Source organism: Liolophura sinensis, chromosome 2 (assembly GCF_032854445.1).
Source record: "Liolophura sinensis isolate JHLJ2023 chromosome 2, CUHK_Ljap_v2, whole genome shotgun sequence".
Taxonomy (NCBI): Eukaryota; Metazoa; Mollusca; class Polyplacophora; order Chitonida; family Chitonidae; genus Liolophura; species Liolophura sinensis.
The window spans coordinates 5474463-5491734 of NC_088296.1; the positions used below are offsets into that span (position 1 = coordinate 5474463).

A 17272-nucleotide genomic window follows, 5' to 3' on the forward strand; every position below is an offset into this window, starting at 1 on the left:
GGATGTGACGTTATTGATGCTTTAATACAGACCACCGTAGAATTTGATGTTTTAAATCCATTTCACTCGGTTAGAAAAATCTAAAAAAATAAATCAAACTAAATCCATGGCACTTGAATCCATGTTCTGGAGTTTTCATTTAATGTCTATTCTATAATGCTGAGGGGATCTTCATTTGCTCCTCTTCGTCCGTGTGCCCGTGTACATGTTCATGTGCGTGCGCTATTTGTTCACAAGATTTCTAAGAACGTGAAATCGTAAACAAATCAGAGTTGGCTAACGATATCATCGTCTCAGTGTTGATACATTTTAAGCAGGTGTTAGACTCTGCAAGACTGTCAATAATGTACAGATATTATATAACACAGTATTAAATAAATAACACAGTATAATAACAGAATACATTCTAGCATCGCTCAGACAACAGAGTTTCTGTTAAATTTAACACTTTAATTTAAAAAAAAAATGCTATCATCGTCATTTTAGTCAGCTATGTTATATACCGCGGTATGCATCAAATAGCAACTTTCCTGGTATTGGCTCATAGCTGTCGTGGTAAGAAAAAATATCCGTTGTAGAGGTCTGTGTTTAGAATTTCTGAAAATCTGTATCGGTTTTCTACTTGAGAGAAAGGAGTTAAGACCAGATTGCCACAGTTTTTTTTTCCTACTAACTATACGTCATGGTGTAAAATTTTACTATTCCCTCCTCTCCCAACTCCCCATTCCTTCCATGGCCTGTTTTAGCCCAAAATTTGCATTGTCAAACGAACCTATTTTAAACAATGCAAAACAGTAACTATAGCAGACAAATGTTCACATTCTGAAAACATTTTCACAGTAAAATGTTAAAGGGTCTTTTCTCGACAACCCGTCTCCCCACCCTCAAAAATATATGAAAAAAAAATATATTTTAAAATTTTGTTTTTTACGCCCAAAATGGTTCATTATAAGTAGCTGGCGCGTTTAAAGCTCACCAGAAAAAATGTGCCTCCGATATTTTTGGAGAGAATTTGAGATCCTATCTTTCTTAGGAAACTTGAGCTGATCCCAGCTTTACCATTTGTTGAATCATTCTAAACATTTAATTCTTCTAAACCTTTAAATTTTATGACAATATTTGAAATAAACAAAATACAGTTGTTAGACAGTTTTACAGTATTTCACCACTTACTCACCTTTCGGTCGTAGCGCAAATACGAAATTTGACTAAAACAGAAAAAAATTTATTCTCTCATAATAAACACAATAGCGCATACAAGGGAGAGAACTGCTGTGGTAAAGCAGATGCCATTTCTCCAGGCCCCAGATTTAATGTACAGCACGGTGTCGATCTTGTAGATGTAGCCGTTAGTTGTCATGGTACCGCTATCATCCACCGTGGCCTCTACCGTAGAGTCATCCTTGGTGTACGCAAGCATTACTGCAATAGGAAATTGTCATAAGATAAAGAAATACTTCACTGCAAAAGATTTTCATTTTTACAGAACAATTTAATACAAAACATATTTCTTTTTCACATTATGTATTTTTGTTCTTGTAGCTTAACGCTATACTTTTTCGAATTTTCGATTCATACCATTGTGGTCAGTTTTAGGGGTAGAGGAAAACGGCATGTCCGGGTTAAACCACCGACCTTTGGCATGCTTTTGTTTTACAGAAGAACGATATAATGTAGGACATATTTCCTTTTGACATTAATTGATATATTTTGTTATTGATGCATAGCATCATACTGAAGAATTGTTGACTTATACGACGGTTGTCAGTTTTATGAAATGAAGAAAACGCAGAGCTCGGATTAAACCCGATCACCGACATGTGACAGGTTACTGACAGACTTTTCCGCGCCGCGATACACAGACACATGAGGCTGGCGGAAGAAAAGTGGTCTACCTTTAACTGTGATCGTTTATCATTGCAGTGCACACAGACAAAATGTAACAGAGAAGATGATATAAGCCAGGTATGAATCAATACAAATGTTCCACAAATTATTCACTTATACACTATAAAAACTAATCAGTTGAATTGACAGAATGTCGTCTTTCCGAGTAATGGAAGAATAGATAATTAACCTATTGTGTATAAATGATTTTGTTGGTGTAAGGTGATATTGTGTTATTCAAAACAGAATAACTTTGTTGGTGTAAGGTGATATTGTGTTATTCATAACAGAATAACTTTGTTGGTGTAAAGTGACATTGTGTTATTCATAACAGAATAACTTTGTTGGTGTAAAGTGACATTGGGTTATTCATAACAGCCCAGTACGTTGCGGGAACATGATCTTTACTAGCATCGTTCAGAAATAAAACATTACGTTTAAGTCAACGAAATTAAGTCGGTTTAAGTCAATGGAATATCGGGAACTGCATAGGAACATGGGATTGGCACTCTGATTCAATTTTTCAGTCATATGACGAAGAGGAGTCATTAGCTGTGTGTACATACATTCTGTGTTCTTGTGATAGGGCAAACCCATGCTGCCAAAGTGCTGCCACCACTAAAGTATCATGGCGAAGACACCAGACATGACACCCCACCCAGACACATAATTCTGACACCGAGTCAACCAGTCATGTAACCTCTCACTGCTGAGCGTCAAAAGAGGCAATTATTTAAAGTCTTTGGTTTGACCACAGATCTCGACACCGGGGTGAACGCTCTAACTTCTTAGGCCACCGAACGAGTCGAAGCATAATGTGGAAGACCCACTCTTCGATACAGCGTCACAAACGTACGGTTATGCCGCATAAATCAACTCCCCGTTGCCTTACTTTTGCCGTCTGTTTTCTTTACATCAAGTTTGTCCCCGCCGAAGGTTGTCACCTCAGTCTTGTCCATCAGTTGCGCATGCGTTAGGCTCATGGTCAGAACGTGTCGCTTCAGTACCTGAAAAAAACATAATATGTGAAGAATGTAAGCTTACCAATGCTTGACTGGTTCACTGAATCTTAGAGATTTACATCATATTTAGTTTTTACTCATGTTAAATGTTTATTTACTGTAATTTTTGTTTTCGGTGGAGGAAAGCGGACTCACCGAGAAAAAACCACTGACAGTTGGCATATCATTTATGAACATTGCCACTCATAAATGACAGACTTTTCCGCCATATTGGTGGAAGACAGATGGTCTTCAACGTAGGTTTACTTGCACGAAAAGCGCTGCCAAGAACTTACGGTTATCTGGATAAGAAACTAGCTACCCAAAAATGAGGATTTGTATGGAGTCGATAGCCCTCCATTCGCCATCAAAAGTTCATGCATACGCGAGTTTATCTTTACACGCTTATGGATCTCGTGTCAAATTTCCACATGCTGTGTCACGAAATCTCGCGAGCATGCGAATAGCTGCTCAACTATGTTTTTTAGCGAGATTTTTGACATGAATGTAAAAATTTTCCCGTGCGTTTGCCATGTTTTTAACATTCTTGGGCGTGAATGTATGTTAAGCGGTTCGCACACGCTCAATATTTTCGTCAACAATATTGGGGTCAAAATTATTGAGGGAAAAGTTTGGTTTTCGCACACGTTCAGTATCAATAAATCAATATTTAATCTGAGGTCAAAGGTTCCCACGGTCGGATCGCTCGGTTTGTCATAGCTCTTTCAAGTCTAAAGACAGGGCGAAAAAGGGAAGCCCTTTTTGCTTTCTGTGGATTTTGCTTTCACATGGATGTCCACGTGGTCAATGAAATATTGCGCCATAATGTTGAGAACATGTACACACATTCAGTGATACTGATCACGCCTCAATAATGATTTGATTCCTTCAGTAACACTGTCATCAAAATTTTGGATTTCATTACGAAAAAAGACAGTCAATATTATTGTCGATATTCACCATTAATTGTATTGACAAAATCACTGAGCGTGTGTGGACCACGTGTGAGTTGGGTCGTACGTGTTGGCCCCGTGTACATGGGATTTTCTTATGATCGAGATGGTGAAATGGCGAGTGAACTCTATTGGCTTTCAACTATTAGTAACTTGTGTGTGATATTTGTGAATCCACCTACCGGGGCTGTCCTGAATATCGTCAGTAATAAATTATATATTTATTTATTTCATTGTTTTTCAACGTCATATCCAAGAATTGAACAGACCACCGACATGTGGAGCATACAGATTCGTAGAGGATATGTAATGAGTGACCCAAAGATGTCAAATTTATTAAACTCGTCGGAGGCTTGGAACAAATGAAAACTACTATTCAAGTTGATATCGAGGGTCACGAATTTCATATCCTATTTACCCCATAAATATAACATATCGTAAATTAATGGAGGAAAAATCATTACGATTTAAACGTCTAACCACGTAGTGATATCTCATATATAGGTCAAGTGAAGAGTCATCAGTAAATGACAAGTACATGGCGGAGTATAATATAGTACAGACAAAATTTATTTACATAACGGCTTTTAATATTTATTTATAACTCTGGTGCGCCCTTTTTCTGTCAATTTTTAGGACATTTTCTTGTCGAAAGTCGGCCATGTTGACATTTCCAGACGAAAAGTAAAAAAAGTAGTGCCTGCACAACCGAGCTCAGACTTTTGATTGGTCGATATGATGAATCAAGGCCTGGAAAGATCTGCCACAGCAACCTGCGGATGGTCGTGAGTTTCTAGAGCGCAAGACTACAGTCAAATAAGTTAATACATTTTGCGTTTAACATAAATTACCATTTCTGCGTCCTTCACTTCCACATTCTTCATTTTTTGCCAGGCTGCAGCAGAAGGGGCTAATAATGTAAAGTTCTGATCGGCCTTCATCAGCTCAGTCTTAATAGCTTCCACGCCCAATAGCTTCGTCTTTGTTTCTGTCCACATGCTTCGATAAAAAAGGTGGAGATTTATCATATATTTTATTGGTGTTTAATGCTGTACTCAAGAATATTTTACTTATACGACGGCGGCCAGCAATATTGTGGGAGGAAACCGGGCAGAGCCTGGGGGTAATCCACAACCATCCGCAGGTTGCTTCACACGTAAGACCGCCGAGTAGGTCTCCTTCACCCATAAGACCACCATGTAGGTTTCCGTCAAGCGTAAGACCACCGTGTAACTGAATATTCTTGAGAGCAACATGGAAACAAATAAATAATTCAATCAGAACTACTAGCCAATAGCCCAAAGCTAACTGGGACACTGCTAACGTAGCGCCCTATCCTAGGTATGCACAGGCAAAGACAGCCATGTCAAACATTGCATTGGTACACAATCTTTTAACACTAATCCAGTCGTTCAAACTTTTGAATTGAACCAACGTCCTCCATGTTTTTTAATTGAACTTCCATCCAGGATGTTAATTTAAAGTCAAGTTTTTTTTGTTGAGAATGTACCGGTATTTGCTTTTTTGTCGTTTTATTGTCTTAAAATCTAAGGGTACTGTAGACATTGGATTTTGCTGTCAAGAGTTTAAGCTGATGGCTGTAAACGATAGTTTACCGATGCAGGCTTTGACATATCTACTCTTCTGAGAAAACGGTGCATACCAAATATAAAGGCGGTTCGAGTTGTTATTTGAGTTAAATTATCCGAGTGGAAGCAGGTTTCACCGAAGCTGGGCGCTCCGTTACAAGTGTCAAAGCTAGGTTTTGGGATACAAGCCAAAATTATCTGACGTGAGACGACGTACTTCGACAAACTTAGCTGTTGGTAGACGCTGACGCCGGGCGTTACTCCAATGACAGCGTTGATAATGTGAAGGACGCCATTTGTGGTCGGCATGTTTGCGTTGATCTGGTCCACGATCGCCCAGTGGTCGTTAACGCCAACAAACACTAGATGGACACAACAACAACAGCATAAATAAATAATTAAGGAAATTGAGTTGCATACTTCCAGCAGCGCACATGTCGCTCTCTACGCTCTCTTTTCATGCTTACAACCATGCCCTTGCCAAGCTTGACCTCTGGAGCCCGTGTGACGCACGTAGGTCTGTATAGGGTTATCGTTACCACTGACAATCTGTAATCAGTATTCATCCATAAAATTGCCCGAGATGAAAGGTACAATCTTGTTACGCGTGTTAAAAAGAGCGCCCGGTGTCCTCTTACCATAATGCTGCTCGTCGTCGAATAAGTGAAATATTCTTGAGTACGGTATAAACCACCAGTCAAATAAATAAATAAATAAATAAATAAATAAATAAATAAATAAAAAGAACGTACATATATATGTATCAAGCGTCTTCTGGCATTTCTTTCCTCATCAGAATGACTACAGAAACATTGTGGTCTTCAAGATTTCTGTACAAAATGTACTAGTGGTGACAATAAATAAAAAGAAAGAAATATAGTGAGCGTAGAGAGCGCTGCATCCGCTGTGAGGAGTATGATATATTTGACGGACATTCTGGATAATGAAACCACAGAAAAATAGAGAATGATCCCGTTTTGCCGTCGTCAAATTTTCGGGGTTTGAAGTGGTTTTCTATGACTCCTAGCAGAGAGACTTTTGGACACAGGGCGGAAAGAACTCACGTGTTTCATCCATATAACTGACATGAATCTTATCGTCTGCGTTGAGCGTGTTCAAGGGATCAGATGACATCTTTAACCACCTGGTGAACAGAGGCGCCGTTGCAACGTGCTGCTGTAATACCTGTGGGTGAAGGAATAATAATCCGAGACTGCTCTGACTGAAGGTTTGGTCAAATTTTGTTTGGCCAAGGATGGCCTAATACCAAAGTCAGAGCGCGTTCCTTTTAAGACCTGATGCAGTTGATGTGGCAGTGTGTCACAGTGTCTTTGACAAACAGTATCTATCAAAATTTAATACGTTCCCACGGCCTTAAGTTTGCAGACACTTATGTTCCCTATCTTCTCGTCTGTCGATTTTTCACAGGCCGCATGGGTCTAATATTCCTTGGTGATGCTCACAGCGAACGGCGACACTGACAGCCTCGATGTATTTGGCAATAGGTAACTACATCAGGTTTTTAAATGCAGCGCGCTCTGACAAAATTTTGCCAAACCTATCGACTTGATTGCTTGCAAAAGGTCACACGTAACTGGTGAAATATTATGGCCTTTTGTCAATTTACTTCAGTCAGGGTTTTATTCTATTTGTTCATGTAAATACATAAATAATAGCAATTTAATTGCCCTCTGACACTATGGCTTAAGCACAAGGAGGTGAGAAAAATATGCAGTGATGTTTATTGCAATTTATTAGACGTCACTGGTCTAGAATTACTCAAAATGCTGTGTTGTCATCACATTCAACACACAATCACATTAAAACAATGTCAAGGTACCAGGCCGCGGGGATGCCACCAGCAGAATACAATATTTTATGCAGGAGTACAATATAATTAAAGACGTATGGCATGGAGAATAAGAACAGAGCACTCACGGCAGTGTGATATCTGACAAATGGTCACACGTAACCGGTGAAATACGGCTACAGCACAGAGAGTTAGACCAGAACAACGACGACAGTGTGATAGCTGGCAAATGGTCACACGTAACCGGTAAAATACGGCTACAGCACAGAGAGTTAGACCAGAACAACGACGACAGTGTGATATCTGGCAAATGGTCACACGTAACCGGTGAAATACGGGTACAGCACAGAGAGTTAGACCAGAACAACGACGACAGTGTGATATCTGGCAAATGGTCACACGTAACCGGTGAAATACGCACAATGGATTGAGCAGAATTAATTAAAATAAAAAATGTGCATTGATTTTAATAGCAACTTATTAGAAGTCACTGGCTTAGAATTACTAAAAATGCTGTACTGTCACCACATTCAACATACAAGCACATTTAAACAATGCAAACAGAAGAGGCCTCAGGGATGCTTCGTCTAGTTTAAGCAGGAATTGTATTTTTCCGCAGTAAAATTTCCTGGCAGTTTGAACTTAAGTATATTTTTCTGTAAATAAACAGCTTTCTTCCGACTGTGTTCGCCACAAAATGGCGGTAATATTGTCTATGTGAAGTTAATCCATAATCATTCATTCATTCATTCATTCATTCCCACAGAAATGCTACGGCCATTTGTGTAATTACGTCAACAAGTTGCTGTAAAAGTGCAACATTGTTTCATGTTGTTTTCGCCGCCAAATTTTTTTTGATTGTTGTTTTACGCCGTACTCAGGAATATTTCACTTGTATGACGGCGGCCAGCATTATGGTGGGTGGAAACCGGGCAGAGCCCGGGGGAAACCCACGACCATCCACAGGTTGCTGGAAGACCTTCCTACGTACTTCCTCGGAGAGGAAGCCAGCATAAGCTGATCTTGAACTCACAGCGACCGCATTGGTGAGAGGCTTCTGGGTTACTACGCTGCGCTAGCGCGCTATCCGACTGAGCCACGGAGGCCCCTTTCGCGGCCAAATAGGATACAAACACCAATCATCTATAAATCAACAATATGTTAGGTTGCAGAAGAAGTGAAAGCACGTAATTCGGTGGTATATTATTCATTTATTTGATTGAAGTTTTACGCCATATTCAAGAATATTTCACTTATACGACGCCGACCGGCAATATGGTGTGAGGAAACCTGACAGGGCCGATAGTATGTCAATACTGCAATCCTACAGCAGGTATTTGTATCTGCTAAAGTACTTCTTGTACATCTAGTCTACACCCTATTTGTGCCTGCACAGTACTTCTTGTACATCTAGCCATTACTCTATTTGTATCTGTTCAGTACTTCTTGTACATCTAGCCTACACTCTATCTGTGCCTGCACAGTACTTCTTGTGCATCTAGCCTATACTTTGTTTGTATCTGCTAAAGTACTTCTTGTAAATCTAGCTATTACTCTATTTGCATCTGCGCAGTACTTCTTGTACATGTAGCCTATACTCTACTTGTATCTGCTCAGTACTTCTTGTACCTCTAGCCTATACTCTATTTGTATCTGCGAAGTACTTCTTGTACATCTAGCATGTACTCTATTTGTATCTGTTCAGTACTTCTTGTACATCTGGCCTATACTCTATTTGTATCTGCTCAGTACTTCTTGTACATCTAGCTATTACTTTATTTGTACCTGCACAGTCCTTCCTGTACATCTGGCCTATACTCTGTTTGTATCTGGTCAGTCCTCCCTGTACATCTGGCCTATATTCTATTTGTATCTGCTCAGTACTTCTTGTACATCTAGCATATACTCTGTTTGTATCTCCGAAGTACTTCTTGTACATCTAGCGTATACTCTGTTTGTATCTGCTCAGTACTTCTTGTACATCTAGCGTATACTCCATCTGTATCTGCGCAGTAGTTCTTGTACATATAGCCTATACTCTATTTGTATCTGCTCAGTACTTGTTGTACATCTAGCGTATACTCTGTTTGTATCTGCACAGTACTTCTTGTACATCTAACGTATACTTTGTTTGTATCTGCTCAGTACTTCTTGTACATCTAGCGAATACTCTATTTGTATGTGCGCAGTAGTTCTTGTACATCTAGCCTATAATCTGTTTGTATCTGCGCAGTACTTCTTGTACATCTAGCATGTACTCTATTTGTATCTGCTCAGTACTTCTTGTACATCTAGCCTATATTCTGTTTGTATCTGTTTAGTACTTTTTGTACATCCAGCCTATACTCTATTTGTATCTGTTCAGGACTTCCTGTACAATTTGTATCTGCGCAGCGCTTCTTGTACATATAGCCTATACTCTATTTGTATCTGCGTAGTACTTCTTGTACATCTAGCCTATACTCTATTGATATATGTTCAGTACTTCTGGCACATCCAGCTTATACTCTGTTTGTATCTGCACAGTACTTCTTGTACATCTAGACTATACTCTATTTGTATTTGCTCAGTACTTCTTGTACATCTAGCCTATACTCCATTTGTAACTGCTCAGTACTTCCTGTACAATTTGCATCTGCGCAGCGCTTCTTGTACATCTAGCCTATACTTTACTTGTATCTTCTCAGAACTTCTTGTACATCTAGCCTACACTATATTTGCATCTGCTCAGTACTTCTTGTACATCTAGTCTACACCCTATTTGTATCTGCTCAGTACTTCTTGTACATCTAGTCTATACTCCATTTGTAACTGCTCAGTACTTCTTGTACATCTAGTTCATACTCTATTTGTATCTGCGCACTACTTTTTGTACATATAGCCATTACTCTGTTTGTATCTGTTCAGTACTTCTTGTACATCTAGCCTATACTCTGTATCTACGTAGTACTTCTTGTACATCTAGCGTATACTCTATTGATATATGTTTAGTACTTCTTGTACATCTAGCCTATACTCTATTTGTATCTGTTCAGTAGTTCTTGTACATCTAGCCTACACTCTATTTGTATCTGCTCAGTACTTCTTGAACTTCTAGCCTATACTCTATTTGTAACTGCTCAGTACTTCTTGTACATCTAGCTCATACTCTATTTGTATCTGCGCAGTACTTTTTGTACATCTAGCCATTACTCTGTTTGTATCTGCTCAGAACTTCTTGTACATCTGGCCTATACTCTATTTGTATCTGCACAGTAGTTCTTTTACATCTAGCCTACACTCTATTTGTATTTGCTCAGTACTTGTACATCTAGCCATTACTCTATTTGTATCTGTTCAGTACTTCTTGTACATCTAGCGTATACTCTGTTTGTATCTGCTCAGTACTTCTTGTACATCTAGCCTATAGTCTGTTTGTATCTGTTCAGTACTTCTTGTACATCTAGCTTATATTCTATTTGTATATGCTCAGAACTTCTTGTACATGTAGCCTATACTCTGTTTGTATCTGCTTAGTACTTTTTGTACATCTAGCCTATACTCTGTTTGTATCTGCTCAGTATGGCTTGTACATCTAGCATGTACTCTGTTTGTATCTGCTCAGTACTTCTTGCACATCTAGCCTATACTCTACTTGTATCTGCGCAGTACTTCCTGTAGATCTAGGCTATACCCTATTTGTTTCTGCGCAGTACTTCTTGTACATCTAGCATATACTCTATTTGTATCTGCTCAGTACTTCTTGTACATCTAGGCTATACTCTATTTGTATCTGCTCAGTGCTTCTTGTACATGTAGCCTACACTCTATTTGTATCTGCACAGTAGTTCTTGCATATCTAGCCTATACTCTATTTGTATCTGTTCAGTACTTCCTGTACATCTAGCTTATATTCTATTTGTATCTGCTTAGTACTTCTTTTACATGTAGCCTATACTCTGTTTGTATCTGCTTAGTATTTATTGTACATCTAGCCTATACTCTGTTTGTGTCTGCTCAGTACGTCTTGTACATCTAGCATGTACTCTGTTTGTATCTGCTCGTTACTTCTTGCACATCTAGCCAACACTCTGTTTGTAGCTGCTCAGTACTTCTTGTACATCTAGGCTATACTCTATTTGTATCTGCGCAGTACTTCTTGTACATCTAGCCTATACTCTATTTCTAAAGTATTTACAGCAGTTTCCTTTTATGTAAAATTTCCTAAGAGGCTACCAACACCAAAAGTTAATTCATATAGGTTTGGTTTATTTATTTATTTGATTGGTGTTTTACGCCTTACTCTAAATTATTTCACTTGTACGACGGCGGCCGGAATTATGGTAGGAGGAAACCGGGCAGAGCCATGGGAAAATTCATGACCATGTGGAGGTTGCGGACAGGCCTTCCCACGCACGGCCATATAGGTTTGTATCTGACTGTTAAACACACTAGTAACAAATTTAAGGTCCAGTGAGACTGTAAAATACAAACCGGAAGCAGTTGGGTTTCGTTCATGGCCTTAATCTCGTCAGTGATGACATCATTGCTGGGGACAAATACAGTGTAATTCTGTCCTTCCTGCCATGGGAACGTTGTAACGTTTGCGAGTAATTCTTTCAGGCCGCTGCAATAAACAACACCAAAATTATTCCCCTGTATTAGGTCTATGCGTACAGCAATGGTTGGCAAGGTGCCTAATGTCCATTGCCGAGCAGTTGTCTCGTACTGCGAGACATTTGTGACATGCGCAGGGAGAGGGTGATTACATGGCCTCTGAAAAAAACAAACAAACACGGTTGCAGTATATTGTCAGTACGCCGTTCTACACCAAGGAATTTTAAACAATACATATCTATATTACCACGTAATTTTGTGTAAAACCACTTGACAGGTGGACCATCATCCTTTCTGGACAAATCTGACAACACAAGCGGTTGCCAGTCCTTTTACACTGTATGTACATGAATGTTTTGTATTTTTCATCATAGTCGACAATTTTCGAGTCATTAGGGGTGTATACATTCTTGTGGTGAGGAAAACCCATTCCGCCAAATCGCCGACGTCACTGAAGTGACACGCCGATGATTCCAGACATGAGAAACCATTCACTCACATTCTACTGACACTGGACCAACCAGTCCTGTTTGCTTGCTCTAATCGCCAAGCGAGGCAGCAGCAAGTACAATTGCTTGGTATCCTGTCTTCGAGGTGGACACTCTAACGATAATACCACCGAATCCGTGTTATTAATATGGCCTATCGCATCGCCGTATAAGAACTCCAAGTTGAAAGCTGATCGACGGAGTCACCAAGCACATCATAGAGAAACGACTGTTTAGGTTTTAAGTCTGTTTCCATCTCTCTTTTTAAATAAGTAAGGTTAAATTATTTCTTGCCTTTTTCTGCTGAGTGAGTGAGTGAGTGCTTGGGCTTTAACGATATATTTAACAATTTTTCAGTTATATGACGACGAAGGAGTCCTTAGAGTACATGTAATGTGCCTCCTTGTTGCAGTCTTTATCTATTAATAAAGAAGAATAGAGGACCTATGCGTCGATACATACATTCGTATACCAGACGTCAACCAATAAGAACGTTCTGTGTCAAAAATCGAAAGGACAATTCCCACCACGACGTTTGACACAAACTACCAAAGAACTAAGACAGTATATAAAGTACGAAAATAGGACGGAATCAGGCAAAGAGAAGCAGTCCGCAGTCAGTGATGTTGGAAAGACGCAAGGTGTGTTCTTGGCGACTGAGTGAAATCAATATTCACATCACGCATCATACTAAAATATCAGTTGTAAGCCTTACCTGTAGCGGTTGACCGTATTGATCACCTCGGTAAGCGTCTGCGAATCACTCGGTGGATACAGCACTTGGTCCAGGATGTGTAGATAGCCGTTCGACGCCATCATATTGCTACTTTTCACTTTAGCATTGTTCACGAAATAATCTTCCATCTATTTGCAGTTAAAAACAAAAGGGGATGGCAGAATATTTCCAATACACGTATGCTCATATCATTCAAGTGAACAGTGTAGAGATATAAGTAGTGGTAAAAAAAAAGACAACACTAGATCTGATGTATGTATGTATCCAAAGAGTATCCTATTTATTTAAAGCACCTACCCTTTTGTTTTTGTCATGCATTATAAACGAGAATCTTGCAGTTCAAAATAAGCAAACTTGCACACATCGAGAAAATGGTCGCTTTATCCTTGCCATAACTGTTGTCTAACTTCAGTTGACATTGGGACCAAGTTGACATTGTCTGTCTCTGACCTCAGTCAGGACATCCTTCGATTAATAGCTATCTTAAGCGATTCAAACGGATTGATATAATATTTGCAGCACTGAGGAAACCATATAGCCCTCATTTACCTCGTGCAGCGAGAGAAAAGTTTGGCAACTGACTCAAAAATATTATGCAATTAAGCTAATTCAACTTTCAAAAATTGAGTCATATGGCCAGATCAGCTTGAGAGTCATGAAAGATTGCTGTGAGTTTTCCGACTAACCAAGTGAGTCAACAATTTGGCCAGATGAGCTTCACGACTCAGTTGATCTGGTCATATGACAGATTTGAATGAGCTCAATTGTGTACCTCCGATTTTTGAGACAACTGACACAAACGTTTCTCTCAGCGTGTTTACGCGAAACTCTCCACAAAGGACACTGATTACTTGATGAGAATTATGTTTTACCCGGCTAAGAATGTAAGTTTCGTTCTCCAAGTTACTGGGAATGATTTATGTGGCGATATTTCTTCATGATTTGACGATTGGTGATTAGAATAACCTGAATCCCGGAAACATTTAATGGTCTTGACGCAAATAATTCTACGCAATGGCGTTTCCGTCCATACCTCCTTGCCAAAAAGCTGCTTTAAGTGGTCTGTACTGAAGTGTACTTGGAATAAACAAAAGCAGATAGAGATTTTTGCCTATTCTATAAGAGCCAAGGTTGTAGTAATAGCCCAGGAGTTTACCTCCGTTCTAGTTGCTTAATGTGTAATATTTTTTGTACGTCGTAAGTACGTCGTAAGTAAGTTTTAAGTACGTCGTGCTTAATATTTCACTTATTTGACGGCGGCCATTTACGATGGGAAGTAACCGGACAGAGCCCGGAGGAGCCCGGAGGAGCCTGGAGGAAAACATGAAACTAAGACCGAGTCCAAGTAAAGTTTCAGATTTCAAAAAGATTCACATAAAATGACAAGTTGTAAGAAATTCCTGACGTTGTGTGTGACTGTCCAGGGTTACAATGCTTTAACGTGGATACAGGTCATCCACGTATGTGTGTCCCGCAGCGAAGAAATCCCGGACATGCGCACTGTTAATAACTACTTCTGATTACTGCATGGATGATAACCAGAATTATAAAATTTTCATTTTTTTTTTCTTACTTTGTGTAAGTTTAATTTTCATTTATTTACTTTTTGGATTGGTGTTTTGCGGTGTACTAAAGAATATTTTCCCAGACAGAAACCGGACAGAGGTCACTCAGGACCATACACAGACTGGTGGAAAACCTTTCCACATACCACCGGGGAGGAAGCCAGCATCGTAAGTTTAATTAAATATTTACTTGTTGCGAGAACCACAATATGGCTGTAGTATTCTCTGTAGGGGAGATTTGGACAGTCTTCATCGCTGCCAAGGCTTCTATAGTCATATTTCCAGGCACTGAAAAGAAACAATAAGGCATGTCTTAGTGTTCCACATCAATGAATAAAACAGGGGCGGGTTCAAACCCGGCCTGGGGCATGCAATTTGTGATTTCCTCCCGTTCCAACTGTTTATCGGGCCATATTTAAAATAAAGAGTCAGTCATTTGTGTAGTATAAGGTTTGTCTTTTGCCAACATGGCGTGTACCACTGTACCGTCTGCAAGTGGAAAAAGTTTGTCATTAACATGGCAAAGGCCAAAGGTGACGTCATTAACATTGCAAAAGGCCAAAAGTGAAGTCATTAACATGGCAAAGGCCAAAAGTGACGACATGTTGACAACATTACAGCCATATCGTATCGGGAACGTATTCAAACCTGGAAAGAGTAAATGGTTTTCTTTGCCTTTAAGATAGTGCAAACCTCACGTAAAACTGGAGAACTTCCTTTCCACATCAGGGGCTAGGGAAAATTAAATATTTTATATAAAGGAGTTGAAATAGCTGTTCTTCACAGCCGGGCTAAGAAGTCTCTCAACGGAAAGAAAACACTATTGTAAAGTATATGTCAGATGAAAGAGCTGTTAAAACTGTCCACGAAAATAGTTCGATTTATTCTTGAACATTATTTAGCCTAGTAAATTGCATTTGAAACTTTGGATTATCAGATAACCTTTTCTGAACAAGTTGGGACCAGTGACGTCACATCCTGTTTTTGCTACTTATACACACTCAGGCTTTTAGATCATTCAAAATACATATACACATAGATCTACGATGCATTCCCAGAATAGACCTTGAAATAAACCCATGCATTCCCTGAGTGGACCTTGAAATAAACGGATGCATAGACTGAATGGACCTTGAAATAAACTATTTCAAGAAAAAACATACGGATGTGACGTCACTGATACTCTCTAGGTCGCGGCAAAATGTCATGTAAGTCATTTTACTCGGTTGGAAAAGTTCTAAAAAAATAATACACCCCTCTCGTGACAACTTTGATTTTATTCCTTTTCCGGCGAAAGCAGTTGTGGGGTGTATGTATGCATGTATGTATCGAGTGGGCGTATAACCGGGGTCCACAGAAAGAACAGTGTGGAGTATTTCAAAAATGACCTATTGCGTAGGCAAAATTAGGCAACGATGAGGTCAAAAACCAGCACTGCACTATTTTTTTTTAAATTGGCTACTCTGTTCTTTCCCTTGGATACCAATTCAGGGGAGGTGACTCTGCCTACCCAATGGTGGTAAACACAAGTTCCTTGATCTGCAACCTCGGAACCCAAGTTTCCGCGAGTTACGAATTTCATTCTGCCACAAAAACATAAAATCAAATGAACTCTACATCCACTTCTCTGATCCATTCCATCAATCTAGCCATCCATTATAGCTAGATTGTCGGCGGTCTTCTGGTGAGAATAAACTCTAAACTAAGTACTGAATTTTAGAACCCGGAAGTACCCTCAAAATTTTGTTTTCACTGATCGATTTGATCAGATGAATAAATAAAGAATGCATCTCAAATAGGTTTTCGGTTGCAGAGAAATAACCAAAACCGGTACTGCTGCTTGAAATATATATAAGCTTAATTAAGAGTTGAAAGTTGTCGTACAGGGTCCTATTGACCCTAATTAATAAGTTAACTAAAAATGATTGAATGAGTCAGAGGAGTTGATGCAGAGAGCATTCCGTGTTATTTTATTGTGACTCAATAAATTAGAAATCGGGAATAGGTAACTGTTATATTTATATATTTATTTGATTAGTGTTTTGCACTGTATTCGAAAGTATTTCACTTGTTCGACGGTGGCCAGCATTGTGGTTGTAAGAAAAAAGGCAGAGCTGGGCTTGAGTTCGCAGCGACCACATTGGTGAGGCGAACATGGGATAAGGAACAAGTAACCTCAGTCAACATCGGTCATTCTCACCTGCTGCGTTATTGAGAAGTTTCGGAAGGTCAGCTTCAGGGGGGCATTGGAAAGGTTTGGTTGAAAACGTCCACAGCAGCGTTGTCCGGTAACAGGACTGTCCTCCGTCTCTTCTGTGGAGTTCAGAGCCATTACCAGAGTATTAACCATATCGATCCACGTCAGTGCCTGAAAGAGAAAAAAAAAACTCCCGTGTAAAATGAACTTGCTTTTACATTAAAGTCTGAGGTTTACTTCGGTTTTCCCCACTCATGAAATTTACCACCTGTATGTGAAAAAGTCTTGAGTATGGTGATAAACAACAACGAAATAAACAAATAAATAATAAATAAATAAATAAATAACAACATTGCAGACTGAGCCAAATATTGGAGATTCTGCTCAGTTCCTTTTTTGTTTTGTGTAGTTTTGAAATAACACGTAACTATGCAAATTTGAATTCATTTC

General features: G+C 39.3%; 1 protein-coding gene across 1 annotated transcript in view; it reads right to left on the minus strand.

Annotated features, from left to right (window-relative positions):
- Positions 1-475: 475 nt before the first annotated feature.
- The window catches only part of LOC135463049 (uncharacterized), a 23152-nt gene continuing 6355 nt past the window's right edge, over positions 476-17272 (minus strand). The window contains exons 3-11 of the mRNA XM_064740369.1: positions 16826-16938; positions 14816-14913; positions 13040-13188; positions 11714-11846; positions 6495-6615; positions 5648-5792; positions 4693-4840; positions 2780-2894; positions 476-1422 (exon numbers count right to left, since the gene is read on the minus strand). Of these exons, the coding sequence (XP_064596439.1) occupies positions 1226-1422; positions 2780-2894; positions 4693-4840; positions 5648-5792; positions 6495-6615; positions 11714-11846; positions 13040-13188; positions 14816-14913; positions 16826-16938 (1219 nt within the window). The 3' untranslated portion in view covers positions 476-1225. The remainder of the gene's footprint in view (positions 1423-2779; positions 2895-4692; positions 4841-5647; positions 5793-6494; positions 6616-11713; positions 11847-13039; positions 13189-14815; positions 14914-16825; positions 16939-17272) is intronic.